Below are 27,334 nucleotides of genomic sequence, written 5' to 3' on the forward strand. Positions count from 1 at the left end.
TATATTGGTTTGGCACTAGCAGCAGTTTGCCAGGCTGGGTGGCTAAACCAGAACAGTCTACATCAGTGAGACATGACCTTAATACTATGTTGCATGACATTAATGTTTTTATAGCATCTGGAATCCTCAGTGTTGAAATTCAGATACAAAAACGTGAAACATGATGAAAAAGTGATTACCTTCAAGACTTTTCTCATTTGAAAGTCTTAAGACTCCTTTTTCTACAGGAGAAAGAGATATCAGCTCCATCAGAGCTGCTCAGTGTGGTGTATGTGTGTGTTTTACACCGTTTTAGTCTGCAGGATAAAAAACTGAAAGTGTGGAGTGTTGGTTTTAATGTCACCATCTATATTCTTCCTTTTCTATACCATTCTTTTTGATACTTGAGGTTCACACTCTGCAGATTTTTGCCACTGGAAACTCTAATTTTAGCATCAGAGATCCTAAATTGAGATCTTTATTCCTGAGGATGAAGAACACACTGCAGATGGTACAGAAATGCCAATTATTCTCAGGAATAACTATAATAGAAATTTAGAAACAGACAACTTTGGCCCATTTAGTCCGTTATTTCTTATTCCAGTCACATGTATCAGCCACCAGTCAGGTTTTCTTTCAAAGTTCAGAAGATGTGTAGTGCTTTGCTGCGTTGGTTGCAAGTAGAGTGAAAGTCTGCAATCCTTGAGTACTTTGAGTTTTAAGGGCCATGTTGAAACAAAATTTTTTTTTCCCTAATGTCTTCCTCCTTTGCTTTCAATGTTCTAGGTTAACAGTGTTTGCTAGGCCACCTCTGTAATGCAATCTCTGTTTACAAAGCATTATTTCCTATTCCCTACCTTACCCTACCTTCTTTATCTAATTCAGGTTTGCATGTTGGCACTCATGCCTAAGTACCTGAATGCTACCAGCAGGAATTTGGTTCTAATATCTACAGGAGCATTTTATCTTCTAAATGATTGCCCTCTCACAGAAAGCCACTGATACTTCAATTTTCATTTAGCATTAGTGTTCTTTGTTATGGACACTTATGGTATCTGCCCAAGCATAAAGGTTAAAGACTGACCCAGGAGCAATGGACTAGATGGAATTTCCCAGTGTATCAAGTTCTACCTATCTGATATTACTGGCAAACAACCTGCATCTTCCCTTTCATAAACCAATCAACTTCTGCTTTAAAAGTACATAGGTCCTGTACTCCCTTATTTTTATTGTTGTTTTAAAGCAACCAAAACTTTATTGCTTTGATGGTTGTAAACCATCCCAGCTTTCAATCTACATTTATTCATGGTCAATTTATACCTATTCATTCCTGTGCCAGTATTGTTCTTGAGCATAAGCGACTGCTTCCCTTCCAGGTGTTTTACCTGTTTAACATTCACAGAGAGTAACCATGACTTCTTTCAGCCTTTGCTTTTCTAAGCTGAGCAAGCTCTCTTCTCTAAAACACCTTCCATTACTGCCATCAATTTCCTACACCTGTTCCAGTCTGAATTCCCTCTCCCTCAGTCATTGATGTTCAGAAGTGCACATAATAATCCAGACAGGGTTTTGGCAGAGTCACTCACACCTGCAGGAATATGTCTCTTTTTTTCCTACAATTACTTCAATTGATAAATCTAAGCACTGCACTTCCAGGAAGCCTGTCATTAGTGGCTCATAGTCTGATTCTGATCAGTTAATATGCCCCAAAGTACTTTATGCCCTCCATCATTCCCACCTGGCACTCTCACAACACTTTCTCCAGGATATTTCTGTAGGGAATGGTTTCATTCATAAAATTTTAGCCATTTAAATGTTAGTGGTCAGGCTCATCAACTTTAAAGCAACTGTCCAGGGCAATTTCTTCCAGGATAATTTCTCAGATGATGCCTGAGTGTAGACATGGGAAGCAATGTTTGGGAAACAGCTTTTGATTACATCTCTCCACTTTTTCTCATTGTTTGAAATGGGCAAAGCCAGAAAAGACACGAGACAAGCCTACAATATCTCTGGAAAAGCTATTGCTGCTGCCTAAAAGCAAATCATGGTTGGACATTAATAGTTTTCCTACAAGCTTAGGAGCCCAACAGTCATGCCTGACTTGACAGGCAGGTGAACAAAGTAGGTCTAGGTCGATCCATCCATTCCAGGGCCAGGGAGGAAGAGACTATGACTTTCTCTGAATCTGCTTATGTGAGCAACTTCTGGTTGTTGTGGTTTGCCCAGTTGGCCCTCCTCCAAGTTTTGCTTTCAGGCCCACTCCCAGCCTCTGCCCTGACCACAGCCCTCCTGTTCTTATCACTGCAGGTATTCTGGCACTTTGTAGCACTAGAACTCACTTTTTCGGTTTGTTTGGGGCTGTTTTGGTGTTGGGTTTTTTAACATTTCAGCCGAAGGAGTGAAGGTTGACCAGCACACTGGTAAATGCCCACCACTGTCAGCCAGCATCCAGAGGCTTCTCATGCAATATTCAGAAAATGCAACCTATTTAGGTGCGGTCTGCTCCTACTGGTGCAGCTCTCACCTGATGTGGTTGGACCCCACTTGCATCTCTCAGTTTTGAGGCTGCTGTGAAGACCTCCAAGGTTCTCTTTAGGATGTGGTGGGCTGGAAGGCAGGTGGGTATCCCCTGCCGTGCCTTCTGAAAGAAGAGAGAAGAAAGGAGGAGCAACTCTTGCATTCTGGGCAAGAAATGTTCAAAATTAGGGGCGAGCTGAATGGCACTATGCTGAAGGATTCCAAGCAAGTTCTTAAAGTGACTGGGTAATTGTTTTGTACAACACTGATTTTGTGCAAGAGAAGAGAGTTCTGACAGCTCTTTCTCACATCTGCATTGCCCTAGTGACAGGGCATTGAGGATGGTGAAAAGGCCTGTGTGTTAGTGGCTGCCCAGGGCGCTGAGAAGCTTGGTAGAGGCTTGCCCACAAGAAAAATCACAATTTGTTGTTCCACTTGAGAAAGTACTGTCTGAGTGCAGAAAGCTTCTTCCAGATACAGCACTAAGCTTGATTTCAGGTGACTATCATTTTTCCTCCCATTTTCAGGTTCATCTTCATGCAGTGACAGTGTATACAGCTACACGTAAGCTACATGTGTATCTATCTTTCTACTGTTTCCAGATTTTAAAGACTGTTAGAAGTTAACAGTATGTCTCAATATTACAAAATTGCCAATGATAATTGCCACATTCTACTTTACAGACAGTAAAGTAGACAGTAAGTTTCAGACAGTGAAGTTTAGTTGCATTACCATTAAAAGGTGCTCCAGACGTGCTAGAAGAACCAACATTTCTCAACCTTAATAAAACCTGTCTCTCCATCCTAGAGGAAGTTTTTTGAAAGTATGTTGTCTCAATGCCTCTGAAAAATAGGGCATTAGACATGTTTCACAAAACAATACAAACTCATAAAGCTGGGATTGCTCTGTACTTTATATTATCTCATAGTCCATGCTTCCACCTGGCACTAATGCATCATAAATGCTATAATAAGTACATCAATGCACTCACCTATTTAATTTTGGCAAGTCCTTGATTGCAGCCTTTTGTAGGGAGGCAGTTGCAGCTAGGAATTGTGATAGACAGTAAATCTAACTGATTTCGAACTGGCAACAATAGCTGTAATGAAGATTTGCATTTTTAAAGGCGCGTAATTAACACCAGTATTAACTTCTTCCTCCAGCTAAAAAGTCAAGCTGAACTACCTTTTCCTGAACTTGTGTTGGGTTTTGTATTTCTTTTGCTTTGACAAGTATAAAGCATGCAGACCAGCTGCTGCCCAGGTACTATTTTGTATATTACTCATACAAGTGGTTAACCCATGAGAGAGAAGCAGTAGGACAAATCAGTAGATGTGTTAGGAACCAACGGATCAAACAAATACATAACTTATTTCAGGGCTTCATCTGAGACATTACCCTTAAAAACTTGGGCTTTACTCTGTTTTCTAAGGTAAAATTACACAATGCATAAGGCAAGAAGAACTTTCCTTCCATGAGTTCTTCACTTTTATTGTATTTCATATGCACAATCAGCTAATGCACACGATATCAAACATAGAAACAGCTCCAGTGTCCCTTATGTTCCTCCAGCCTTTAGGTGTAGACACTCAGTTAGTTTGAACACACCCATATGAAGACATGACATTCAACCCAGTTATTACAATTTTTTAAACATCACTAAACACAGAACAGTATTATGGTAGACAAAGCACTAATGCTTATGGTTTTGAACACCTTAAAACCCACCTATCAATCAATAAGGCTGAGTTCCTAATTCTTGCAATGCTATTTACTTATTGTTTCTATAATTTTTTATTTTCCAGAGATTGTTTCTTTAGCTGAGATCTCCTACAGCTTGTTTGACAAGCTCAGTAACTGCCAGTAGTAACAGTGAGAAAAGATTTACTCAAGCTTTCTCTGGGCCAGACCCCGAGGTATCTATCTAAAGTTTATTTGGTTCTCTGTCAGACAAAATTTCCATGAGATTTTAATGGTCTTTGCCTTTTAAAAGCCATGAGTATAAGCCATTTTATAGGATGCAGAGCAGTTTATGTGAAGAGTTCATCAAACTATACACAAAATTAAAAAGGAAGACTAAGCACAAACTTTTTAGATCCCACTGTGGAATGTAAGATGAAGTCCTTCCCAGTTTTGTTTATGACAGAGCCCCTGAAGCATGGAAATTTTGGTTCTCTAAGTTAAAATTCTTCACCAGTCCATGAGCAAAAGGAACTATTCATTAATCTTCATTAATTATTACAGGCTGAAAAAGAAATACTTGGATGTTTTCACAGAAACTGAGTATATTAGTGTAGCACATTTAAGCCAGAGATATAAGTACCTCAGCTAGTAGTGTATATTTTCCTCATCCTGCATACATACTATCCTGAATCTAGGATTCCTACAGCAGATTTAAATTAGACTACCATAGTCAGTAGCATTAGAGCCAGCATCTGATTCTGAGTATAGAGACAATATCTTTTAAATGTGTGGTGTTATATTAGAAAGCTCTTTTGACAGCTCCTAAGAATGCTATGCAGCAATCCTTTATGACTGGATGAACTGTGCCATTTTAAAATAAAACTTTAAAAGCAAGGGGCTTGGTCCTGTTTTTCTCCTGCATCCTAACAAAAGGGTGAAAAACCAGCAAGGAGTAGCTTCCAACCTACACTCTAGACAGAGGACCTAAAAGCAAACAAGCTAAAGGCAAAAAATGTGATTAGATCTGATATCAAATAACTTATAAGGCTTATAGAAAAATAAATTGAAACTAAGGCAATGCTAGTTAAACATCCTGAGGAAAACCACACAACTGAAACAATCTGTATATTTTTGCTTATTCTTATTTCATATCTGTGTTCTTCCTTGCTATGACTATTTAGAGCCATTCACTGCATTCAAATATACCTTATCTTTTGATTATGGACTCAAGTCCATTTTGCTTAGGTGAGTCAGTGGCAGCCAAAACTTTAAATCCCTGAAAGATGCAAAGTGGTCAAAAAAGCTAGAGCCCCTCTCATCTCCTGCCAGCAGAGGATCTGGCCCCTGGATACTTAAACAGGGGAAAGGAAAGCCAAAAAAAAGTATGCTGTCAGGAAAAGCCTCCATTTGCTGCTATTTTGCCAGTCCAAACTAAACTGCAAGTTTTATTTTTTTCAAAATGTACATAAAATACATCATGTAGACATCAAAAAAAATATTCTTTGTGGGCGAGAGCAATTCTTGCAGGTACATGGAAAACAAAAGACAATAAAATGGATAAAAGAGGGTCCATTTGCACACTGATTTTCAACAAGACTTTTTCATTTCAGCTTGCAGAGACATTATAGGGCAGGACAGGAAGGAAAACCAAAAGCATCTGAACAGTGGATCTGCAGCCAAACCATCACTTGCTGACACCGCTATGTCAGCTGCTCAGGTTGAGGTGAAGGTAACAACTCAACCATCCCAGACAACCAGCTAGGCCAACACTGTGGCCTACTAAAGAGGACAAAAACTATTCAGTAGGACAACCCTGCAAAAATCTTATATATTCCTTTAGACAACATCTCTATGATAACAAAGTGCAAAGTTATTTCAGACTCTACATTTCCTTTTTCCTTCAAGAATAGGAGTACCTGTACCTGCCACAAAGGAGATGGATATTTAAAGACTCATGGCCAAAATAGATGAAATAAGCATAACTACTTACCTTAGACCTAACAGTGAGTCAGCAGTCAGATTCTATTTCCCTTGCTGAAGTCAGAAAACAAATTAAGCTGACAGCATTCCTCTAATGGTGATGACATCACTGAGAGCAGAGTTATTTTCAGTCTCTATAGCACCAGTAAAGGAGAAGCATAAAAGAGAGAAAGGGAAGCTTAACTTTTTACTCACGCCTACTCGTAATATATTTCCTTTGCACCCACTACCTCAAATTAGGTATTTTTTGTTATTGTCATTCTGTGTTTAAAAGTATATATGCATTTTTTGGAGGCTTGTAACTGAATAAAACTTTTTTCTTTCTTTCTTTCTTCAGAGAGCACCAATACATAAGGTTTACAGCAATTTTAGCCTTGTATGAAGTGGGAACGAGTCCTCCAAATAGTTTAGAATTGCACCTAAATAAAACAGGGAAGACTTTAAACAATTTACCAAAATGCTCAAAAGCGACCTTATATGAAGTCTATCAGTCTTCAGATGCCCAACCTGTGAGTCCCACAAGACAGTATAGAATGTGGCTCCACATCTGCAAAAATACCTCTCTCTCTCAAGTAACTGCACCGCTTACTTTTAAAGGGGAGGCGGAAAAGCTTCTGCTTTTTGACAGTACAAAAACTGTACTTTAAAGAGTTTTCTAACTTGGAAAAAAAAACTTTCTGGGACAGCAGCTGAGAGACACTGTTAAGGTGGACAGAAGAAGACTCGAGGGGACTTGTGGAAGAGCAGGGCTTTCTTCATGAGAAGCCTGAAGCACAGAGTGACATAAAAAATGCATGAGTCTGAGAAGCAGTAGAAAAGGAGATGCTTAAGTATACAGGCCAATGAACAAAGGAGGAAAGGAGGAAAGTGAAATAAGCCAAGACAGAGTTCTGCCAAGCCATGAAGCTGAATCTAAGAAGCAGAAGGAAGTGTGGAAATGTCAAGAGAGATGGGAGCAGCCTGGCTTTGTCGGTGAGTGATGAGACAAGGGGTGATGAGACCTTTGCAGCCACGGGACTGCAACTCCTGGCAGTGGCAACAGACAGGAGGGAAATGCTGAATTGCAAATACACAGTTCCTGAAGGTACATGATTTAATGAGAAGCTGATCACTTGACAAGGAGGATTAGAGAGGCTGGTTTCTTGTACAGCAAGAGGGAATTTATTAAGAGAAAGGGTTTAGGTGTGAAAAGGGGAAGCAAAGTTTTGGATGCATGGCATAAAATATAGAGATAATTAAAAATAATGATGAACAGGCAGGAAAGAGGAATTGGGGTGAGGAAATAGATGTACATGAGGTGGATGGACACCTCAGATCCACTCAATGTATTGCAGGGAGAGCAGGCAATCTTCTGCCAGTTGTCAGCTTCAAGCTGCATGAGAAGGATGAATAATACCTTGAAAGAAACACAAGAATGAAGTTAAGAGAACCAGGTCTGTCTTAGAAGATAAAATGGAGAAGAAGAAATGTACAAAGGATTAAGAGGACCAAAAAAGGCAGTCAGAGCTGGCTAGAAGGAAATTAGTGACAGATTTCCTGCTTGTCTCTGAGGAAAAATAAACCCAGTGTGGAATGTAACCCTATAAACAAGAGCATTGATGTGTCACTAATGTAAAAGGTGTTTCTGTAGACTAAGGTGCACAAATTTTGTCATACAGATGAGTGGTGCTTTAAGAAGATAGTAAAGCATCTCTTTGTCCTGAGAAACTATCAAACCAAAAAAATCTGTGGTAACCAAATTAATAATTAAGGCATCCTTGCAACAGACTGAATCAGCACTCTCTGGAGATGGCCATCTTATTGCCATTTACACTCTCCCTCAACCGATGTCATTAATCATGGTTCTAGAGAGCAAAAAGGAATGAGACACTGAAATACTGCAGGAACACCGTCAACACTGATCAAAGCCCTCATCGTAGCTTTTGTTCAACTAGGGCAAGTGGCTCATTTGTGTGCAGCAGAGGAGCATTCACTCTGGTGAAGCAGGCAAAATAGCGTCATTCCTTTCTAAAAATTTTGATTTTTAAAATAGCATCTTTGAAGTCAGACAAAGTTTCAGTTTTGCTGAAAGTGAATCAGTAGAGGAGGAATATAATGCTGACAATTCGTTTAATCCTTTCTACTGTCTATGGTGATGTAATACCTAAGACTATTAACTCATGAGCTGAAAATTTGCTTCTTACTGCAGTTAGCTGAAGCCATTGGAAATTTTATCTGGTTGTAATGGATTTCATGAAATAATGAATGATTGTTTGTTTCATTAATCCTGTATCAAGTGACTTTAAAAAAGAAAATACTGCCAGATTTCTATAAATGTTTAGAGTATCTCTATGGCTTATCACTGTTAACACAACAGCATTTACAATTCCTGTGATTCACTAAATATTGACACAAAAATTCTTATACAGGACTAACTGGCTATTCACTTCCAAGACACAACTGCTCCTTATATGCTCTTTAAAACTGTTCTGCTCTTTTTCCTCTTCCTTGTTTAAAGAGTCATCTGTTCTCAGCATCCTCTTTCCGTTTCATCCTACATGTTACATTACCTTCCTTTGCACTTACTGGAGAAGGACCAACAAGCCAAAAGTCTTCCACAATCTCCCCTCCTCCGCTTACAGCATCTTGCCCGATCTAGTAATAGGTCAAGTCCATCTCCCTTCTTAGCTTAAGCACACCACAGCCCTGAATGTCTGACAGCTCAAATAGCACAGACTTTACAGTTTCTGACTCACCTGTTGCATACATAGCATTTTGCAACACCAAAGTTCTAAATAAGGGACCACATCTTAACACAGCCTTCAGCTGCTCTGCAATACTGGATAAATGTTGCTGCTTCCTCCTCCTGCTACTCCTTTTGGGAAGGTTGTGACTCTGGAGCAAGGTCGTGAGGATGTCTTTGCTCCACCAAATAGGACAAAGTGGGTCAACACAGCCAGGACAGAGTGAGGTACTCATGAGGGGACTGGGTTTGTTTCATCTAACGTTTCTCTTCACTGCTTCCAGATAATGAGCTGTCTTCCATCAGGTTCGTGCTTCCCAGGAAGCGCTGACTTTGGGTGATAGAAATGTGCGCTCACTGTGGAACTGTGTCATCGCACGGTGCTGAAATGATTGCTGGGGATCTAAAATATCTGTATTTAGAGTAGGCACCTTTTCACCAGTAAATCACCCATGGGACACAAAGAAGGGTGCCATGCTTTGGAGTTTGCTAACCCCTAGCTAATATTGAGTGCTGAAGAAACACTTCAGAGTAAGTCAATCACCAACGAAGTTCCTTTTTCACACATCAACAACACATAGGACTGTGAATCCTTCACCTAACTGAATTACAGAGGGGGCTAGGGCTCATACCAGGAATTCCCCTGCTGCACTGGAACAGCAGACATCATATGGGAAGCTGGGGAAAATACTACCTACATACAGCCTGTTGCACAACGTGCACAATTACAATCCGTATTGATTTACATTTGATAATGTAACAAGTTTTATTGATCACTAGAGAACATTTTTGAACATAATCACAAACCTGGACCCCTCCCGAATGCCAATGCTTTGTTCTCTACAGGGAAAAAGGAAAGGCACAAATGTGAGTGAACTGTCTTGAGATTTCAAACCAATAGAAGTAGTAAACTGTATTTTTAGGACAGCAGGTATTTTGGAAAATATCAGCAGATTGCTGGGAACAAGCATCAGCTCAGTTGTCAAGCAGGATAAAGGACAGCTGTTAGCTCAGTCAGGAGAATCTCCTTCAGTATAATTAAGGATCAGTAAAGAGAAAGTGAAGCTTTCTAGATTTAAAAGGGATTCTTGGCTACAAGATGCTGGATAATCTATAAAAGGAAGTGAAGAGTAAGATTGCTAGAGTGGATGATTTGGTAGGTAATTTTCAATGACATCAAGGGATGAGTGAGGACATTAAAACTATTTAATTGTGAGGGTATAAAATCAGGAAATTTAGGTACTAAGGTTAAATCCCAGAAAAAGTGAGATAAACTAGGCTTTGCTTGTCAGTAGGCTCTTTAAATTAGACCTAATTTGCTAACAATAATAAAAAGGTATGTGAGCCTAAACTCCTAGGTCTGGGGGAGGTAGGCTATTATATAATGCTATGGCCTCCTCTGGACCTGGTATGTTTTATAGCAGTGATTTGTGAAGCTGACAAGTTTTTTATTGCTATATTATCTTGTATAATATAATATATTCTACCTCTATCACCTTTATATCTTTTTTCTCTCTCTCCTTTTTTTTTTCTTTTTTTTTTGTAATTAGCTATCTTTTGTCATATTTAACCCAGGAGAACCCCAACCCTTGATGACTGACCCTTATTCATACTCTACCATTTCCTTTCTGTCACAAAATACCACAATCTGAAATTCTAATCTGCCTCTCAGTGTTCCACTGTAATGGGGTGACAACTTGTATTCAGTATTTGATAGCAGGTTTCCATGTAAGATTTCAAAGCTCAGTAAAAGGCTTCTCATATTCTGTGGTGAACAGGGTAAGCTCTGTCATTCAGAAGATAAATCTGAGCTATCTGTATGTACAGAAACACTAAAATGAGAACATATGTTGGAGACAGGTATGCTGTAATGAGACCGTATTTTATTGAACTCCAGATTTCCACTCACGATGTAGAAACCACAGGCACAATTATTTCCTGCTAGTGTACTGACCACAGATAAAACTCAGAGAAGTAGTACCATCAAACCTGATGCGTTATGCTTTACCCTTTCGGTGCAATTTTATGTAAACACACATACATCCAGAAAAGCCAGTTTTAAGTTGTGAGTCAGACATTGTATCTCTAATTTATATAGGATTTAGAAGGTTTTTTATTGTCATTATCACAGATTCTACCACACTTGCAGGATTAGAACTTCAAAGAAGAGCCTGCCAGAGGAAAATGCCGGAAATGTTTGCATTCCTGTACGATTCCATCATCCCGGGGCCTGTAATGGTAAAAGCACCCTCCAGCAGATGTTGTTTGAAAGGTCAGGTTAAGTCTTACCACACGCTAGACATTCATTTCAGTTCTTCCCTTTTTAATTATTGATTATAACTCACTCTAACCCTGGTTCGTACAGCAAATCCTTCTGGTGTCTCTGCTATGACAACTCGCACCAGCTGGAAACTTCTTGCAGCACTTTGACTCTCCTGCCCTGGTCTTTGCCAGCTTTCCAAACATCCATGAAACCATCCTTTCAATACCCCAACGAGGTTAAGGAGATGCTCTTTATACTTGCAACTAAAGCACAGAGCAACCAGTTCTAATTAGCACTAAGGCTTCCTTATTTATTTTGGCAGGATGTATTTACACTTCTCCAATCACGGCCTCTTCACACTATTGAAAACGTTGTGAAGAAAGACTAAGTCTCCTTAGTTGAATCTCATCTATAAAAAGTGACTGACTAAATTACACAACTGTCCTTTGTGATCTGCTAGAAATTGAATCCAGGTGTCTTGAGAGTAAGAGACTCTCTTTTTCGCCTAGCTACACAAATAAATGGTATTGATTTTTTTTAACTCCTTGGAGGTTTTCCCATGTAAATTTGGACAGTATATCTGTTTATTTTCCTCTGCATTAAATCCAAATTATATACCTCAGTGCTATGGTTGTACTACTTGAAACGGAATTTCACACTTCTGCACTGCATTTACTATTTCGTATTCTATTCAGAAGATACTGCATTATAATTTCCACCTAATACACTACCAGACCTTCTAGATGAGTGTCAGATTGTGGGTTTTGTTGCCATAGTTTCCTTTGTTTTTTCCCCCCTTTTATGTGTATTTTAAAAATGCAAGTACAAGTTCCCAAATATTATTCTGATAGCAATATTAGCAAGCTAATTCTGTTTTATATGTATTATTTTTTGGGCATGACTATGGTGATTTACTGAATTTACTGAATTAATCTGCAATTAATTCTGCATTAATTGCAAAGAGTAAGTAGGTACTACTTCAAAGCCAGGCTCTGATACCACCAACCTTAAGCAAGCTTCCCTAATTTCTGCCACTCACATATCAAGATGCCCTCTGTGGGAAAGACAGGTTAGTCCTATTAAGCTGATGTCTGCCTTGCAATCGGGTGACATTTTAGTGAGATTTGTTAGAAGCAAGAAAAGAAAAATGATGCAGCAGGTGAAGCTCACCTAATTCATATGACAGATTAATGGGATTTTATACAGCACTGTCATTTCTCTGCCAGATGCTACCTTTTTCCTAACAAAGGTGACCAATTTTCTCATGCAATACATGTAAAACATCTGTGTGGATGCCATAACGATTGCAACCACTTATGCAAGGGTGAAATCAACCCCCAAAAGCGAGTCTGGTGACAGATAATTCTTAGTGGTGACTACAGTCAAGTAGTGATGGCTGTGCCCAGAGGGAAAGTGGGTAAAAGAAAAGGTCTGCTGCCACAGGTGAAAGCACTACCTTGCTTTGGCCTGAGACAAAAGGAATGAAAAATAGGAGCTACTGTCTTGAGGCAAAATATCTTCAGCATCTTACCTCTTGCTGGGAGGATGATCCAACTCTGAGCTTAGCAGGATTTGAAAGTCAGAATCCCCCGCATCTTCCAGAGATTAACTGATATGTTTGTCTTCCCTGTGGAGACAATTTCCAGATGATTTTCTTGCCCTGAAGTTTGTTCTTGCATAGTAGCTCCTATTAAAATCCTGATGCAGCTTTCTCCTACATAAAACTTGTGTGGTGTGATAATACTCAAACCCCTGAACAATGAAGTGGCTTACTTCTATCTACAGTGGGTACTTCAGTACCTGAGAAAAGGTCAGATTTCTATTGTTTGCAGCTCTCTTATATGCTAATGCATAAGATCTTTGCCCTTGTTTTATCCTGGATTTGTAGGATGCATACAGGGAAGGACAAAAGATGACCAATGTAGAAAATGTAGAGACACTAACCAAAATATGACACCCACTCTCCTTTTAAAAGAGTTTTTATTTCAAACAAGTAATTTAGAATATGTATCTATGGCAAGAAAGAACTAGACAACTATGAAAGTAAAAGAGATGATAATGGAGTTTTTTATTTAGAGGAAGGAAGTCTTTTATAAAGAGGAACTTGCTGAACTTTGTGAAATGCAAGCTTAGGTTTGGGGTAGCTTTCCTGTTGTGACTGTCATCTTTCAGCTGCTCAGGTTCTTCTACCTAATGGCACATATCAGATGTAAATACTTGACTCTGTAGATGACGCAGATACAAATGGATGAGCTCCGATAAAGTCAAGCAAATTATCTCTGTGAGGGAATAGAAACTTGTATTTCCAGAGGGATAGAAGGTAACAATTCTTTTAACACCATGGATTTTCACATGAACTCAAGGATTTTTTTAGAAGTCCTGATTTGTGTGTCAACCACATAATGTACAACTGCTGTAAAAATGAGTTTTCTGCTCAACATTCCAGCAGCCAGTCTGAGACTGAAGTGACCTGGTGCTGATCAGAGTACAAAAACTTATTGCTTACTATTAACATTATGAATAAAGGCTGCCAAGCACTACTGAATTATCTGTTTTAAATTGCCTTGTTCTAATTTTCATACCAATAACTGGCCAAAGTTCCACAAATTGACTGTGTTTGAAGAAAGCAGTCCTGACCTCTCTTCAACCTTTAATAGGGTTGGTTGGTGGGCGGTTTTAGAGGACGACAGACGGCAAAAATGGTAGGGTTAGTTTTGATGTGATCTATTCCCTGGTCTAACTCACCACATGGCAGCACAAGCAATCACACCACTTCAAAAGAGAGGCTGATGCAAGGTCCAGACTTAACTGCAGTGAACAAGGAGAGGGCACAGCTGCTTCCCCTGGCAGGGGTGATGGCTTCAAGTGATCATTCAACTATGACCTTTCACTCCAGATATGGAAGTCTCTTGTAGGACCAGCTGAAGTCTGAGTCATTATGAGCAACTGCCTATCCACTCTTCTGTACCTCTTTGTAGATAGGTATTTATGCTTACATGAATATAAAGTAGGATCAAAAATGCTACCAAGCAGAAACAGAAGTAGCCCGTGTTCATCACAGCGGTGTGTGCATGCACGCACACACATTTTTAATTACTAGCACTCTTGCCATTCCTCCCACTCAAAAAAAAAAAAAAAAAAGGACTTCCAAATATTTAAAGAATGTTAACTTTTTTCCAAGGATGGAACAAAGCACGTGGCCTGTCAAAATCCACAAATGCTTTGGGACAGTGCGGGCTGTTGAAAACCAAGTGGCCTTCTCAAACAGTTCTGGAAAGTTTGGCTTCTACAGCAAGAAGCCTGACACCAGTGCCCACCCACCTTCGGCTGCTGGTCTAATGTTTCAAGGATTCTTCAGCATCAGCCAAGCCAGCTGATGTTGCTAAAGGATGGGTGTTTATTACGGCGCTTAACATTTTAAGAGAACCATGTAGCGCTGCATACACCGTGCGTCTCAGTATATGTTTAAGTCAGCTGTTTGTGTACTAGCTAACAGCTGAGGGTAAAAAGTAAAATAAGGGCTGTTTTCAGAACCCGTGGGGGGCTTTTTGACGACTTTATCTTCACGTCTCCTGGCCTGTGGAAGTATGACTTTCCCGCTTCGAGGCACCTCCTACTCACGCAGTCAAACTACTACTTAAACGGTATCGCTACAAAAACAAATTCCTACACCCTAATTCCTTTCCCTCTTTTGCCTAATGATATTCTGCACTACGCCGCATCCCACACGCCTCCCAACTCCTCCATCCGCGCTGCTGTTCGTGCAAACAAACTCCGCGTGTCTCCCACTCCCCCCAGCCCGGGGGGGTTCCCGCAGCCCCCGGTGCAGCGGCGCTGGGTGCGAAGCCCTCACGGGCGCTCGGTGCGAAAAACCGACTAGGCAGCGCTGCCGGGGCGCACGCGCGGGCGGGCGGCCGCCATGTCGTGAGCGGAAGCCGGCGCGGGCCGGGAAGGGCGGGCGCAGCGCGGCCCCGCCCGGCGGCGGGGAGGGCGCGGGGGAGGGACGGGCGCACCGCGGCGGCGGCGGCAGCAGCAGTCGCCGTAGGAGCCGCCGCCGGAGCCAGCCGGGCTGTCCCGAGAGCTCGCCGCCTGCCTCGCCGCCCCCGCCGGGGAGCGGGAACGCGGAGCGCGGAGGCTGCGGGAGCCAGGCGGGGAAGATGCCCCTGGCGCAGCTGCCAGACCCGTGGCAGAAGATGGCTGTGGAGAGCACGGCCGAGAGCAGCACCGAGGTACGGGGGGGTGCTATGGGGAAAGTTGTGAGGAGGAGACGGGACCGGCGCTCCCGCTGCCGCCGCTGCCGCTCAGGGCACGGGCAGAGTTTCCTCCCCGGGGGTTTCGGGGCCGGTGCTGGGGGGCAGCGGCCCGGCGGGGGCACCGGGCGGGCGGCGGGGGGCGAGCGCCGGCCCCTGCGCGCCGCTTCCTCCGCGGGGCACTGACTCACGGCCGGCACCGGCCGGGGCTCGGGGCGTGTTTCCCGGGACCGGGCTGCTCCCGGCGCGCTCCCTCCCCTTCCGCCCCCTTTCCCGGGAGGGAGTTAACCTGCCTCCCCGGCGGCCGCCGGCCCGGGCGCTTTTGTTCCAGTGCGGTGTCTGATTACTGTCACGGCGAGTTTCCCTTCCCGGAGCGGCCCCGCCGGCGCGGCCCGGGGTGGGCAGGAGGGCCGGGCCTGCCCCCCGCCGTGTGCCCGGTGCCCCCCGCCGTGTGCCCGGTGCCCCCCGCCGTGTGCCCGGTGCCCCCCGCCGTGTGCCCGGTGCCCCCCGCCGTGTGCCCGGTGCCCCCCGCCGTGTGCCCGGTGCCCCCCGCCGTGTGCCCGGTGCCCCCCGCCGTGTGCCCGGTGCCCCCCGCCGTACCGCCGCTCTCCCTGCGGCGGCCAAGGGCCGTGCCCGCCCGGTGCCGCTGCCCCCTTATCTCGGCAGGATGGGGTTTGCCGGCAATTTCGCAAGCGTTTGGGAAACCGCAGGGACGTTTCGCACGGGTGAAGCTTTGTGCTGGGCGGCGTTGCTGGGAACATCCCCGAGGTGCCGCGCAGTGTGGGTTTCCCGCTGTCGGTAGCGGGGCGTTCGCGTGGTGCGCCTGCCCTTGTTAGGCAGGACGCGTGTCAGCTTTCCTAGGCTGGGATAATGAGAGCGGCTGGAAATTAAAAGTCGCCTCCGTCCGAGGCCATAGAAGGCTTCAGTTATGTTAATTTTTCCCCTACTACTGTGTTGGTGTGGATCTGTGTAAACACTACACCTACATTCAGTCGTGCTTGCTCCGTGAGTTCCTAGTAGCCCACAATGCGTCTGCTAGTTTGCGACCAGACTCCTGTCTGGAAAGAAAAAGCTTCTTCTGACAGTGCAGCTTCTACCTGAATCGGCTCCAGCTGATACGCAGCCAGACTGCTTCAAGTGATGCTGATCTTGAACGGTGTGGACTCAGGCCAGCTCACGATAATTAGTCGCAAGGTTAGGACTTGTTCCTTAGTGAGAAAGAGAGACCAATGCAGAGTTTCTGCAGTATCGGTATTTGTCCTTTTGATGTGTGTCTTGTCATCCTTCTGTTTGAAGGGACTTATCTCTGGGGATCAGAAGAACCTGCAGTTCAGATCTGACAGGCAGATATGTTTTTCAAATTCTTGCCAGTTACTGTAGTTACTTTTAAATTCTTGCTACTTATTCACTGATTTCTGAAGTGGTAATCTTGGATGATTGTTTTTAAATGGGGAGTAACTGCAGTAGTACTGTGATGCTTGAGGGTGAGGCAGAAGGTGTTATGAGAGATCACTTAAATTAATCGCTTAGAGAAAAGGTCTTAACTGTTGCTTTAGTCTTCCATGCTCACTGCATGCAGTTTGTGTAACTTCAGGAACAGTATATGTGCCGGATAGGTAGCAAAATAGAGTACATTATTTGAAATGTGTGTACGTGCATGATTATACTTTGTTACTTGTTTTAGCTTATTTGAGACATGATTTGTTTTTAAACTGCTTTCATAAACCTCTTGAAACAAGTGTATTTTGCCTGTTCCTAAAAAAAATAGTTAAACATATTGACATGCATCTACAGTAGTGTATCACCAAAGAATTTCTAGGACTACTAACAAAACATGAAACAGCAATGAGCTGACAGGTTTGCACTCTAAGGCCCTAGTCTAAAATAAACACTCAGTTCTTGAAAAGACCAGACTGCACCTGTAAAAGCTTCTTAGATGACACTCAAGAGGAAAAAGTTAGACAAGTTGCTTATCTGAAATGAGTCTTCAGGAAAAGTTTTAATAAAAATAGAAAAGTTGAAGTCAAATATATAAACAAACTACCTAAATACATCACTTGAATTTTTGATTTGCATGAATTGTATTTATGTGTAGCATAGCAATATCCTAATTACAGACCCTATGCTGCAAGAATGTCCTTGAGCAAAAATATTTCTTACATTCACTTACATTCATTGTAATTTCAGTTATAGTTTGGTACTAATAAGGTCTTTAGCTGTAACACTGAGTAAAGAGTTTCTGCTAATGTCTCAGATTTGCTGACACGGTTCTTGTAAGACTGTATTATCCACATAGAATTACAAATTATCGAGCTTTAAAACTCAACTCAGACACTTTCCTTGTCTTAACAACTCATGGAGTTTTTAATTTGATTAATTTTTTATTTCTTTCCCAGGGCAGTCCTGTATTTATTGTGGTACCACCAAGGAGGTGATATTCTGTGACATGTGAGCAAATTTAGGAGGAGGACTGGAATACCTTTAAATGGCTTTACTTTGGAAGTGTAGTTAACCACAAACAGCTGCTGTAACTTAGGTGTGCAGGACAGCAGATCCATAGAACGTCGTCTTTCTTAAGAAATAATGCAAACAATTTTCTTTTAGATAAAATATGGCTTTATAGTTTTCAGAGATCATTTGCAGGACATCTGTTTCTAAAGGTGTAAATAAGTCAGTAATCCATATGGCATCTCTGACAGCTTTTTCAATGTGTAAACTGTTTTTAAAATATTTTGTCTGTGTAATGTGTGGTTTCGGGTTTAAAGCTTCCTGTTTTAAATCACAGCACCTTTAAAGCTGTGGAATGATGCTGTCTCTTATAGACTCAGGGTCTACTCAAGATTCATAACAAGCTTAGAGGTTTTCTTTCGTGGTGAGAATATGCCTGTTATTTCAAGTCATTTGCTTTCGAGCAAATTAAGTATTGATGATTTGAGTTTGTATTTGAATGCCTGATAAGTAGCCTGATCCTTTGATCTGTATGTACTCCCAGCTATGCATATTAATGTCAGCTGGAATAGAATGAATACAGTTATGGCAGCCAAATTTTGGACACCAGTATGTAGAAAGAGCTGGCCATCATAAGGAGATGCCATTTGCTAGACTTTCTTGGAAGCGTTTGTGACAGCTATCTTTAGGAGTTTTAATTTGGGTGCTCTAAATTGGCTGTGGAGAAAGTTCATTTTTTTCCACTGCTCTTGACAGGATTTGTGGTCACCTGTTTAGGTGTCTAAATAGATGGTATGAATCTCCCTTCACAAATTTCCTGTTTTATATTCTATATCCACAGTTATTTGAACATGAGATGAGGCAGCAGCATATAATAGTCATACTGATGCTTTAAAGAAACTGATATAATTTAAATTTTGCTTTGTAACTTCATTTTGATGTCAGTGTGACATTCTCTATGTCAATATATACCTCTGGCCTGGAATCTGAAATTCGTCTGATGTCTTGCCACCTGTAGCAAGACAGCCTGCAGCTGTGATTGTCTCTTCACATTCTGTACTGGTCTGTGTAATCAGTGCAGTACTTGTGCTCCACAGGAACAAAGGCTATATTTACATTTGGTATAGCCAACACAGGTAAATAATCCAAAGCCAAAGTGGAATCACCTAAATGGACTGGTCTCTGTGGATTTTGAAGACTATTAGTTGTCTCTCCATTATAGGCAGACTTATCTGCAGCACTTGGCTATCACCTCTCCTACATACCTGCTGTCAGTACAGTGTATTCTGAAGTCTGTTTCTCACTGATTTATGGGGTGACATTTTCTATGGGGTTAAAAATGGGAATTGGAAATTTAATTCTCATCTAAGTAATATACTCTGTATTCTACAAACTGCTGTGATAGATAACAGATGTTATATATATGTAAATACTTCTGAGAAAAATATCATCTGCGTGAAAAGTGTTTAGGGGTGTGTGGGGGGGTTTCTTCAGCTTTTTCATATCCTTATTGGTACCGTTTTACCTGCTCTGTCTTTTGGTTAACACAATCCTACTCCATGACATAGTACTGATGTCCTGTAGCCAGCTGGGTGGGGTAGGAGCAGGCAGATGCTTTGCTCTGTTGAGTTCAGTACCTTCATGCACTGTTGTGTGCACTCTGCAGCTCATGGCTTCCTTGTGAAGGTGTTGGTTTTGACTTTTGCTTGTTCTATTAGTTTTCTTAGGACATGGGCAGTTCTTATCTTGTTATTGTTTTGTTTGTTGTAGCGCAGGCAATATTTCTTGCCCCGGCTGGGACATCCAGTACAAAATAGATGTAAGCAGACTGAAGTTTAAAGGCTTGTCTGTTGTGTTTGAATTGATTGTGATCTGTCACATTAACTGGAGTTGTTTGTCATTTGAAATGCTTGACTTAGAGTCACAATGATACATAGACTGAGGTGGGCGTTTAATTATTTCTGCACATCAAAAATATTAGCTTTGTGTTGACTGATCTTGGCAGTTGGCAGATCTACCAGCTTTGAGAACTCATTCAAGAAACTGGTTTGGGGTTGTATTTTTTCCGTGGTGTTTGGCTGGGGGTGGTGTTTTGGTTTTGGTTTTTGGTTTTGTTTTTCCCCAAATACAATAGCCATATTCCAATAAGGAAACTTCTAAGCAGTTTTTCAGGCAAGAATAAAATCTTATAATTATTTTTTTCGGTCTTGGTGACTTTCAAACGGGGAATAATTTAATCAGCAAAACTGGGTAAGTTAGAATCTCTTCAGGGAATTTTTAAGTTTAGACAAACTACTACACTTGGTGTTCAATATGCTTGCATACGTGATACTGTGCTACTTATTCTTTCCTTATTCCCTGAAATAAGATTAAATGCCTCACCCAAATAGAGAGGAGAAAAAATCCTGTGTAACAGATGGGAAAATGAGGCTCAACAGCTTAGTGACCCCACCTAGCATCATTCATGGAGTATCTTCTAGAACTGGGAGATGAACTCTGATTTCCAGGACCTACTCCAGTGACTCGACCACAAAGTTACTGAGAGCTGATTCTTATCAGTAAGAGTTACCATATGTTGTCTTTGATGCAAGGAACCCCCCATGGTATGCTTAATGCTCCACTTAACTCTTTTCAGAGGAAATGTGTTGCCATTTTTTTTTAATTATTAATTAATACATTTATTGAGTGGAGCCATTCAATTGTATATAAATGAGTATGTATCTTATAAATACATTATTATTGTCTAGGTCTTTTTCCTGACACAGTTTCTACAGTTCCATTAAATTAAAATAAATGTTAAAAGAAAATTCAAATCATTTAGTTTCAAGCAATTATATATTGAATCATGCTTACGTATATCCAGAATATGTGAAGAAATGGTATTTTATTGTGATATTAAATTTCAAACAATACATAGCTTTGAAAAATAAATACATTTTTTCCTGCAGACTCAAAAGTAGTGGTTTCAGGATGTAAGAGACCATGATGAATATTGTTTGTATTATTTCTTACATAACATGTTTGCCAAAATTAGTTACTGCTAGAACTTAGACTTATATGTGAAACAATGCTTTTAACTTAACAGGGAGTCTTTCTCCTCTGGTCTTCCTGCAGCTGACTTTTGTTATATAGAAAACTCGGAAGTCCGGAATTTTAGGAAATAGTGAAGTTGTTCCGTAGCTTATTCTCTCTTCTTAGCAGAATGTATTAAACTGATAAATGATAAAATAAGCGTGAAAGAGTAATGCTTTAGTTGACTTCAGTATTAAATTTCAACCTTTGTAATCTATTGTGCAAAGAGGTTCTGAGAAACCAACTCACGTCTGAAAACCTGTGTCTGCCACATGAGGAATTGTGGCACAGCCTGGCTGTGCCCGTTGGCTGCCCCAGCTTGCAGAGGAAGGGCCTGGCACATCCTCCCCTCTGTGTGCCCCCATCCCTTTGGCAGGAGCCCAGGGCTTTCAGTGGGCCTGGGACTGCAGGAGGCAGGGAAGGCACCTGCCTTCTCATGCAAATACAGCCTTGGTAATAGGTGTGTGTACACTCGGTGCTGGAGTCACTCTTAAGATAATGCCTGTGAGCAGAGAAGGAATTCTTTTATTTTTGTATGTGCAGCAATGGTTGGATATATTGAAGTGAGTGATTTCTACATGTATATTTTTTCCTCTTTGGAGCAGATGAACAGAGAATAGGTGATGTGGTTTTTTTTGGTTTTGTTTTACTAAGGCTGATGAATTGACATGTTAAGTGTAATAATTTACCACCTATCTGCTCGTACAGGTAGGAAACTAAGTGAGACTTTCACTTCCCTGTCTTTTTTTTTTTTCCTCTTTTCCTGAACACATGTGATTTGGAGCTGGTTTTAGGTAAGGAAGTGGTTGGCTAGGACAAAGATTTTATGATAGGATATGTCCAGCATCTTGGGTAAGTCGTGGCACTTGTGTGACTTAAGGATGAGTTAATTCAGAGAGTTAAACTCACTGAGAGCTGCAAACTTTTTTAGTTTTCTTTTTCTGACCTGACTTGGCACAGTGCTGGACAAGTGCCAGTGCCAAGGAAAGCATTGCAGTGCAGGAAAGGGAACTGCTTTTCTGTATTGTTAAACTATACTCTTGAGTCATATTAGATGATAAGAAGCTGGTAAAGTAGATAGGATTTACGAAATCACATAGTTAAAGTTGCCCAAGTATCCTGACTTAAGGAAGTTTGTACCTAAATGATCTGCATGCTAATGGCTTTTATCTGAGGTTGATTGTCTATGGAGAGGCAAGTTTCAACATCCTGTTTTTTCTTTTAATACTCAGCAAAGGAAGAAGTCAGTCACCTTAGTCAATGAAGTTCAGAATAAATTATATGGACATCATAGAACCTGAAGTAACAAAGTTTTATGTAAAAGAAATACTTGCAGTAATTTGATGTTTCATAGCATCAAAGACTCATTTTTTTAGTTTTTTGATTCTTAAAAAAAATTGTGTTTTTAATTTTGCATGTGCTATTTCTAACAGTATATGCAAAATGTATTGAATATATGCTATGAGAGAACAGCTAAAGAAGTCTAAGATGATAGCTCACTTCTGCTATTTACATCTAGTCAATTTTAATCAGGTCAGGATTTAGGTAAGTGCTTTGGATCTGTGTGGCTTCACAGCTCAGGAGTTAGGGCACAAGTCATTAATTCAGATCCTATTAAAGCCTTATATTTTATTTAAGTACTGGAATAGATTGTGAAAACTCCTGAAGATTTAAGAAGGGCTTAGACATAAACATCTTGTGAGCAACATTATAGAAATAGCTGATCATGCCTTGGTGCATAGAGTGGATGACCTCTTAAGGCTTTCTCAGCCTATTTTCAACTATCTTTTTGCGAACTTACAAATTTTTTCTCAGGGTAGCTCATTGCTGCTTAGAATAGCAAGTTGGAGCGTGTACAGTTTGAAAGATTTTTACAGAATGTAGTTCCACACAGTGCCTTGTGTTGTGAACAGCAAGTTTGTTAAGAATGTTTCAGTGGGAATACTGCAGCTCTGAAACAAGCCAGAAGCATTGTTATAGCTTTCCTCTGTTCAAGGACCTCACAGCTCTTGAGCTTTGTTTGTCAGTTGAGAGTCCCTTGAAAACACCAGAGAGTAAGTGCTCAGATCCATATATGCCCAGTGTTTAATGACTAAGTAGTAAATAATACTGGAAGTTTGTGTGTTTAAATCTTATAACCATGCTTAGAAGCTGTTGGGTAAGTCTGGAAGTTTTGGTAGCTGAAAACTAGGAGTTACCTGAGAGTAACTTCATCGCCTGTGTTACTCATTGATTGACGTGTTGAAACTTCTAGTAACAATTTTTACATGGTCTGATTCGGACGTCTTGGGTGTTGTTTTTTTTTCTTATATGTGCACTCAAAGCATTATCGTGCACTAACAGGCACTTATAATTCTTGATGTATCCAATTGTTAAGCCTGAGAATATAACACTTTTAAAATTATGTCTTAATTTGGTTTTATGGCTCTGCTAAAGGGCACCAATTACAAGGAAAAGTAAATAGTTACATAGTTATACTGAACTCTGTTACTAGTATAAGGACTGGTTACTAATTTATATGCTCAAGACCAATATGTGCAATTAGGTAACGTTGAGTTTAATAGGTGACGAATTATTCCAAAAGCCAAAACTGGTATCATTTTCATAAGGGGTTTTAAAAAGCTGACAAATATAGTTGGGTAAAAAAGTTAAAATTTTTGGCAGAAAGAATACTTAAGCATCCCATAATAGTCTAGCAATAGTCTAAATGCAAAGGAGAGACATTTTTGGGGTGGAAAAAGATACTTGGTGGTGTCTAATATCAAAGAAAGTTTGGGGACAAATATGTCATTCAAAAAAAAATTCCTTTTAGACTGTAGAAAAGAACATAAAGTTTAGCAAGGTAAGTCCAAATTAGTGGAACTTGGATTTGCGAACAGAATGTAAGAATGGAGATAGTAAACTGAATCTAAAAACTTCAAGTGGATACTGTCTATAATATTATTGATGAAAATAATGGTAAAATAGGAAAAGTTAGTACTATGGGAAACATAATTATTTGCCCACTTAATATTTCAATGAATACGGTTTAGATACCTGTAAAAAAACACTGTGTAATTGGAGTGATGGGTGCCTGATATTATTATTAAATAGAGATATCCTGTCCCAGATTGATAAGTTCAAACTATTTTTGTGATTCTAGATGGTGCATTTTATATACAAAATTACTCATGTGGGTCCAGTACTAATTCGAAGGATAGATGGGAAAAGCATTAGGTTTATTGTGCAGGTGCCCAAGATAGTATAGTTTTGCAGGACTTTTGAGATGAATTACATCTCTTGCAATAAATGTTGTAATTTTTTTTTTTTTAATTATGTATCCAAGTGACATTATGACTTGCAGATCAATATATAGGTGTGGTGTGTAAAGTGCAGGATATTCACTGCTTCACAGGATGTGGTGAATTGATTGTGGGTGGGATGTGGGCTACATTTTTTGATGTACTTCTTTCTTAAGAAGGCTTTGGTACAATTGTATTTTCTGAGTACCAATACCTTAACATATGCCCCTACTTCCTACCTCATGGTCCCTGCAGTGCAGGTTTTTATGGGAGCACATTACCGGTCAAGAAGTGAAACAATATGAATCTCAAAAAGCTTTCTTTAAAATGTCTTTCTTCCGGGAAAATTGAGTACTTGATTATATCCCAAGAGTTCTGTGGATTTAAACCTGTAATTTTTCGTTGCTAGAAATATTGATGGTTGACTTTCACATCAGAGGTTCTGTCAATTCGTATGGGGGACATTCATGTACCAGCTGCCTGATGCAGATTCCCTGATGTTTGTCTGCTTTCTGCCTGGTTAGAGAACCTGTAGGATCTGTTTGTGTTCCTGTCCACATGCATTCAAGAAAACTGTTGCAACCCAACTGTGTTTTAAGTATTGATTTCTACTAATTTAGTGAGATATAGCAACAGGTTTAAAAGCTTTGGGAAGCCAAATTTGTAACTAACTTAACATGAAAAATGTTTCTGGAAAACAGAATAGAAAGTGGAATTGGAGTGGATTGGAAGAGCATTTCGTAGGTTGCCTTTCTAAGGGATGTGCACCCTCCTTTCATTGACATAAATTCATTTTCTGTGGACCTTTTCTGTTATTTTTCTTATACTTGTGCTGTCATCTGAAATATGTTTTACTTTTGGAACCAGGGTACTGGAAATAGCCAGATCTTTGATTCATTCTTGCTTAGTGTCCTGCTATTGGAGGAGTGCAGCTGAAAAGTAATCAGGATCTAGAGTCTCTGTCTTTTGAATTGGACTAATCTGAGAATGTGAAAGATATATTCAGCCCTCTCTTTTTCTGGATTCATCAGACTGTTATATCTGCTTCCAATCTGTTATGTCATCGAGACATGCCCTTGGTTGTAGTTAAATACTAGAGGGAGTCTACGCCCAGCAAAACGAAATGTGTTTCATTTGCTCACCTCTTAAGCATGCTGCTGACCTCCTCACTCCACAGTGGTTTAAATATCTCTGATAGGAACCTTTTGGCTTTGCATTTTAACTCATAAGAAAGACAGTATGCTTTGTAGACTTTCTGAATACACAGCTGCTTTCCATTTAATGGTATCACATACTGGCAAACCATAAATCATATATACATATTCTTCTTTTCATGGCTCCGACTACTCTGAGAAAAACTGGTTCTACCATCCAGTGATTCCCTTAGCATAATCATTGCTTGGGTAGACCTATTTAAAAAGATCTTGCTAATCCAGTGATCTGGCTCAGACATGATTGCATGGCACACATGCTGATTTCTTGAGTTTGTTCCTAGTTCCAATGAGTGTGTTTCGAATGCATTGCTTGAATTCAACTGAAAAGTTACTGAAAGCAGTGCAGGGTTAAACAGGAAATGAGATTGTGCAAAACCGTTCATTTTGCAGAAGTTTGCTGTGGTTTTTCTGGTTGACTGTTGAAAAAGTCAGTGAGGTTGAAAATTAGAGCCTTTTTAAAAACAGAGGTTGATCTCGCCTCTTTGTCTTTGAAGGGATTGTCTCAAGTTTCTGATATGGGTTTCACTTTCAACTAGTTTCAGTTCTCTTAAAATAGTACACGTGAAAGCTTAAAGCTTACTGTGTGGTAAATTCTTACTTAATCTGTAGTTATTGTATGTTATTATTCAGCAGAATGATTGTTGTAGCAGGAATCACTATTTCTAAAAATTTGCCTGTGCAGTCAGTTTAGAGCACATGGTTTTGATACACAAATTGCCCTATTTTAGGCCCCAGAGTTTAGCCATCAGCAGTTGTTAGAACATTATAGACTCCTCCTTTCCAGCTGAAGTCAATTGTCTTATTTGTCCTACTGGTTTTCTCAGGTTTTTTTTTTTTTCTGATTGACAAGATACTTGGGAAACTTTCTTGTAACATGAACAGACTGCAGAGATGTGTAGCTAAAATACAAATGATAATTTAAATATATGGCATAGATTTGAGAAGGGGGAAAGTATGTGACTTGTGGCCTTGATGATAATGATAAATGTACAGACAATATGCTTCCCTGTAAAAAAAAATTATTTAAGCACTCATTTCTGTTACTTAGCTAAACTGGTACTTTTCTGATCATCTATTTGATAATTTCAACTTTTTATGTATCTTAAGGAAAGATAGTACAATATTCATTGTCTGTACATAAGTAAAAGATGCTATAGCAAGGCGAATGGGGGCTTTTTGGAGCATCATCTTATGAAATGACCCTGAGCTGTACAACTAGAAGGTTGTACTGACTGCCCTTAACTGAGGCAGCTTTTAAAGCTTATATTCATCGCTGTACTAAGCTGTGAAACTGGTTTCTTGTCCTCTGTCATGGAAGGATGACTTCTAGAGTAGACTGGAGTCATACCAGAAGTCTCTAGTATCTTCCTGAAGCCAGGAAAGATTAGAAAATAGCACTGCTACCATGTGTCAAATCTCTGCACTGGAAAGACAGTCAGAAGACCAATCATCTTCCTCTCCCCAGCCCCTAAACAAAACAAACAAAAAAACAACAGCAAAAAAAATGAAGAAACACCACCCTGAAGACCCCTCAATGCACCTGTGTCGTATTTGAGAAATCCTTCATTCTTTTAATTTAGCTTTATCCAGCTGCATCTTCTAGCAAAAAAAAATGCTCAGGAGAAAACCTGTTAGAGAGCAGGTAATCCTCTTATGGCACACCCAGTGTGCTTGCAATATCTGAAAATTAGAATTCATAAGTGGTTAGTATTTAATCTGTCACATATAAAAGACTCTCCTCCAGCCATATGCGAGCTAGAAGACTATATTAATCAGAAGTCATTACAGAAGAATGCTAGGATTCCGAACAAGAAGTCTGAAAAACTTAGCAGTGGGAAGGAAGGTGTAGAATGAAGCAAAGATCTCTGAATTTCTGAGCAGCTTTTATTAACTTTCTAATGTCTAGAAAATATCTAGACATGTAT

The 27,334-nt window shown here is 40.4% G+C and overlaps 1 protein-coding gene across 1 annotated transcript in view; it reads left to right on the forward strand.

The window, feature by feature from the left end:
- Positions 1–15,165: 15,165 nt before the first annotated feature.
- The window catches only part of RPS6KA3 (ribosomal protein S6 kinase A3), a 76,594-nt gene continuing 64,425 nt past the window's right edge, over positions 15,166–27,334 (forward strand). Inside the window, exon 1 of the mRNA XM_039377937.1 lies at positions 15,166–15,373. Within this exon, the coding sequence (XP_039233871.1) occupies positions 15,302–15,373 (72 nt within the window). The 5' untranslated portion in view covers positions 15,166–15,301. The remainder of the gene's footprint in view (positions 15,374–27,334) is intronic.

The sequence above is a fragment of the Pipra filicauda genome, unplaced genomic scaffold, assembly GCF_003945595.2.
Source record: "Pipra filicauda isolate LSUMZ 115617 unplaced genomic scaffold, ASM394559v2 scaffold12_size5214236_pilon, whole genome shotgun sequence".
In the NCBI taxonomy this organism is placed as follows: Eukaryota; Metazoa; Chordata; class Aves; order Passeriformes; family Pipridae; genus Pipra; species Pipra filicauda.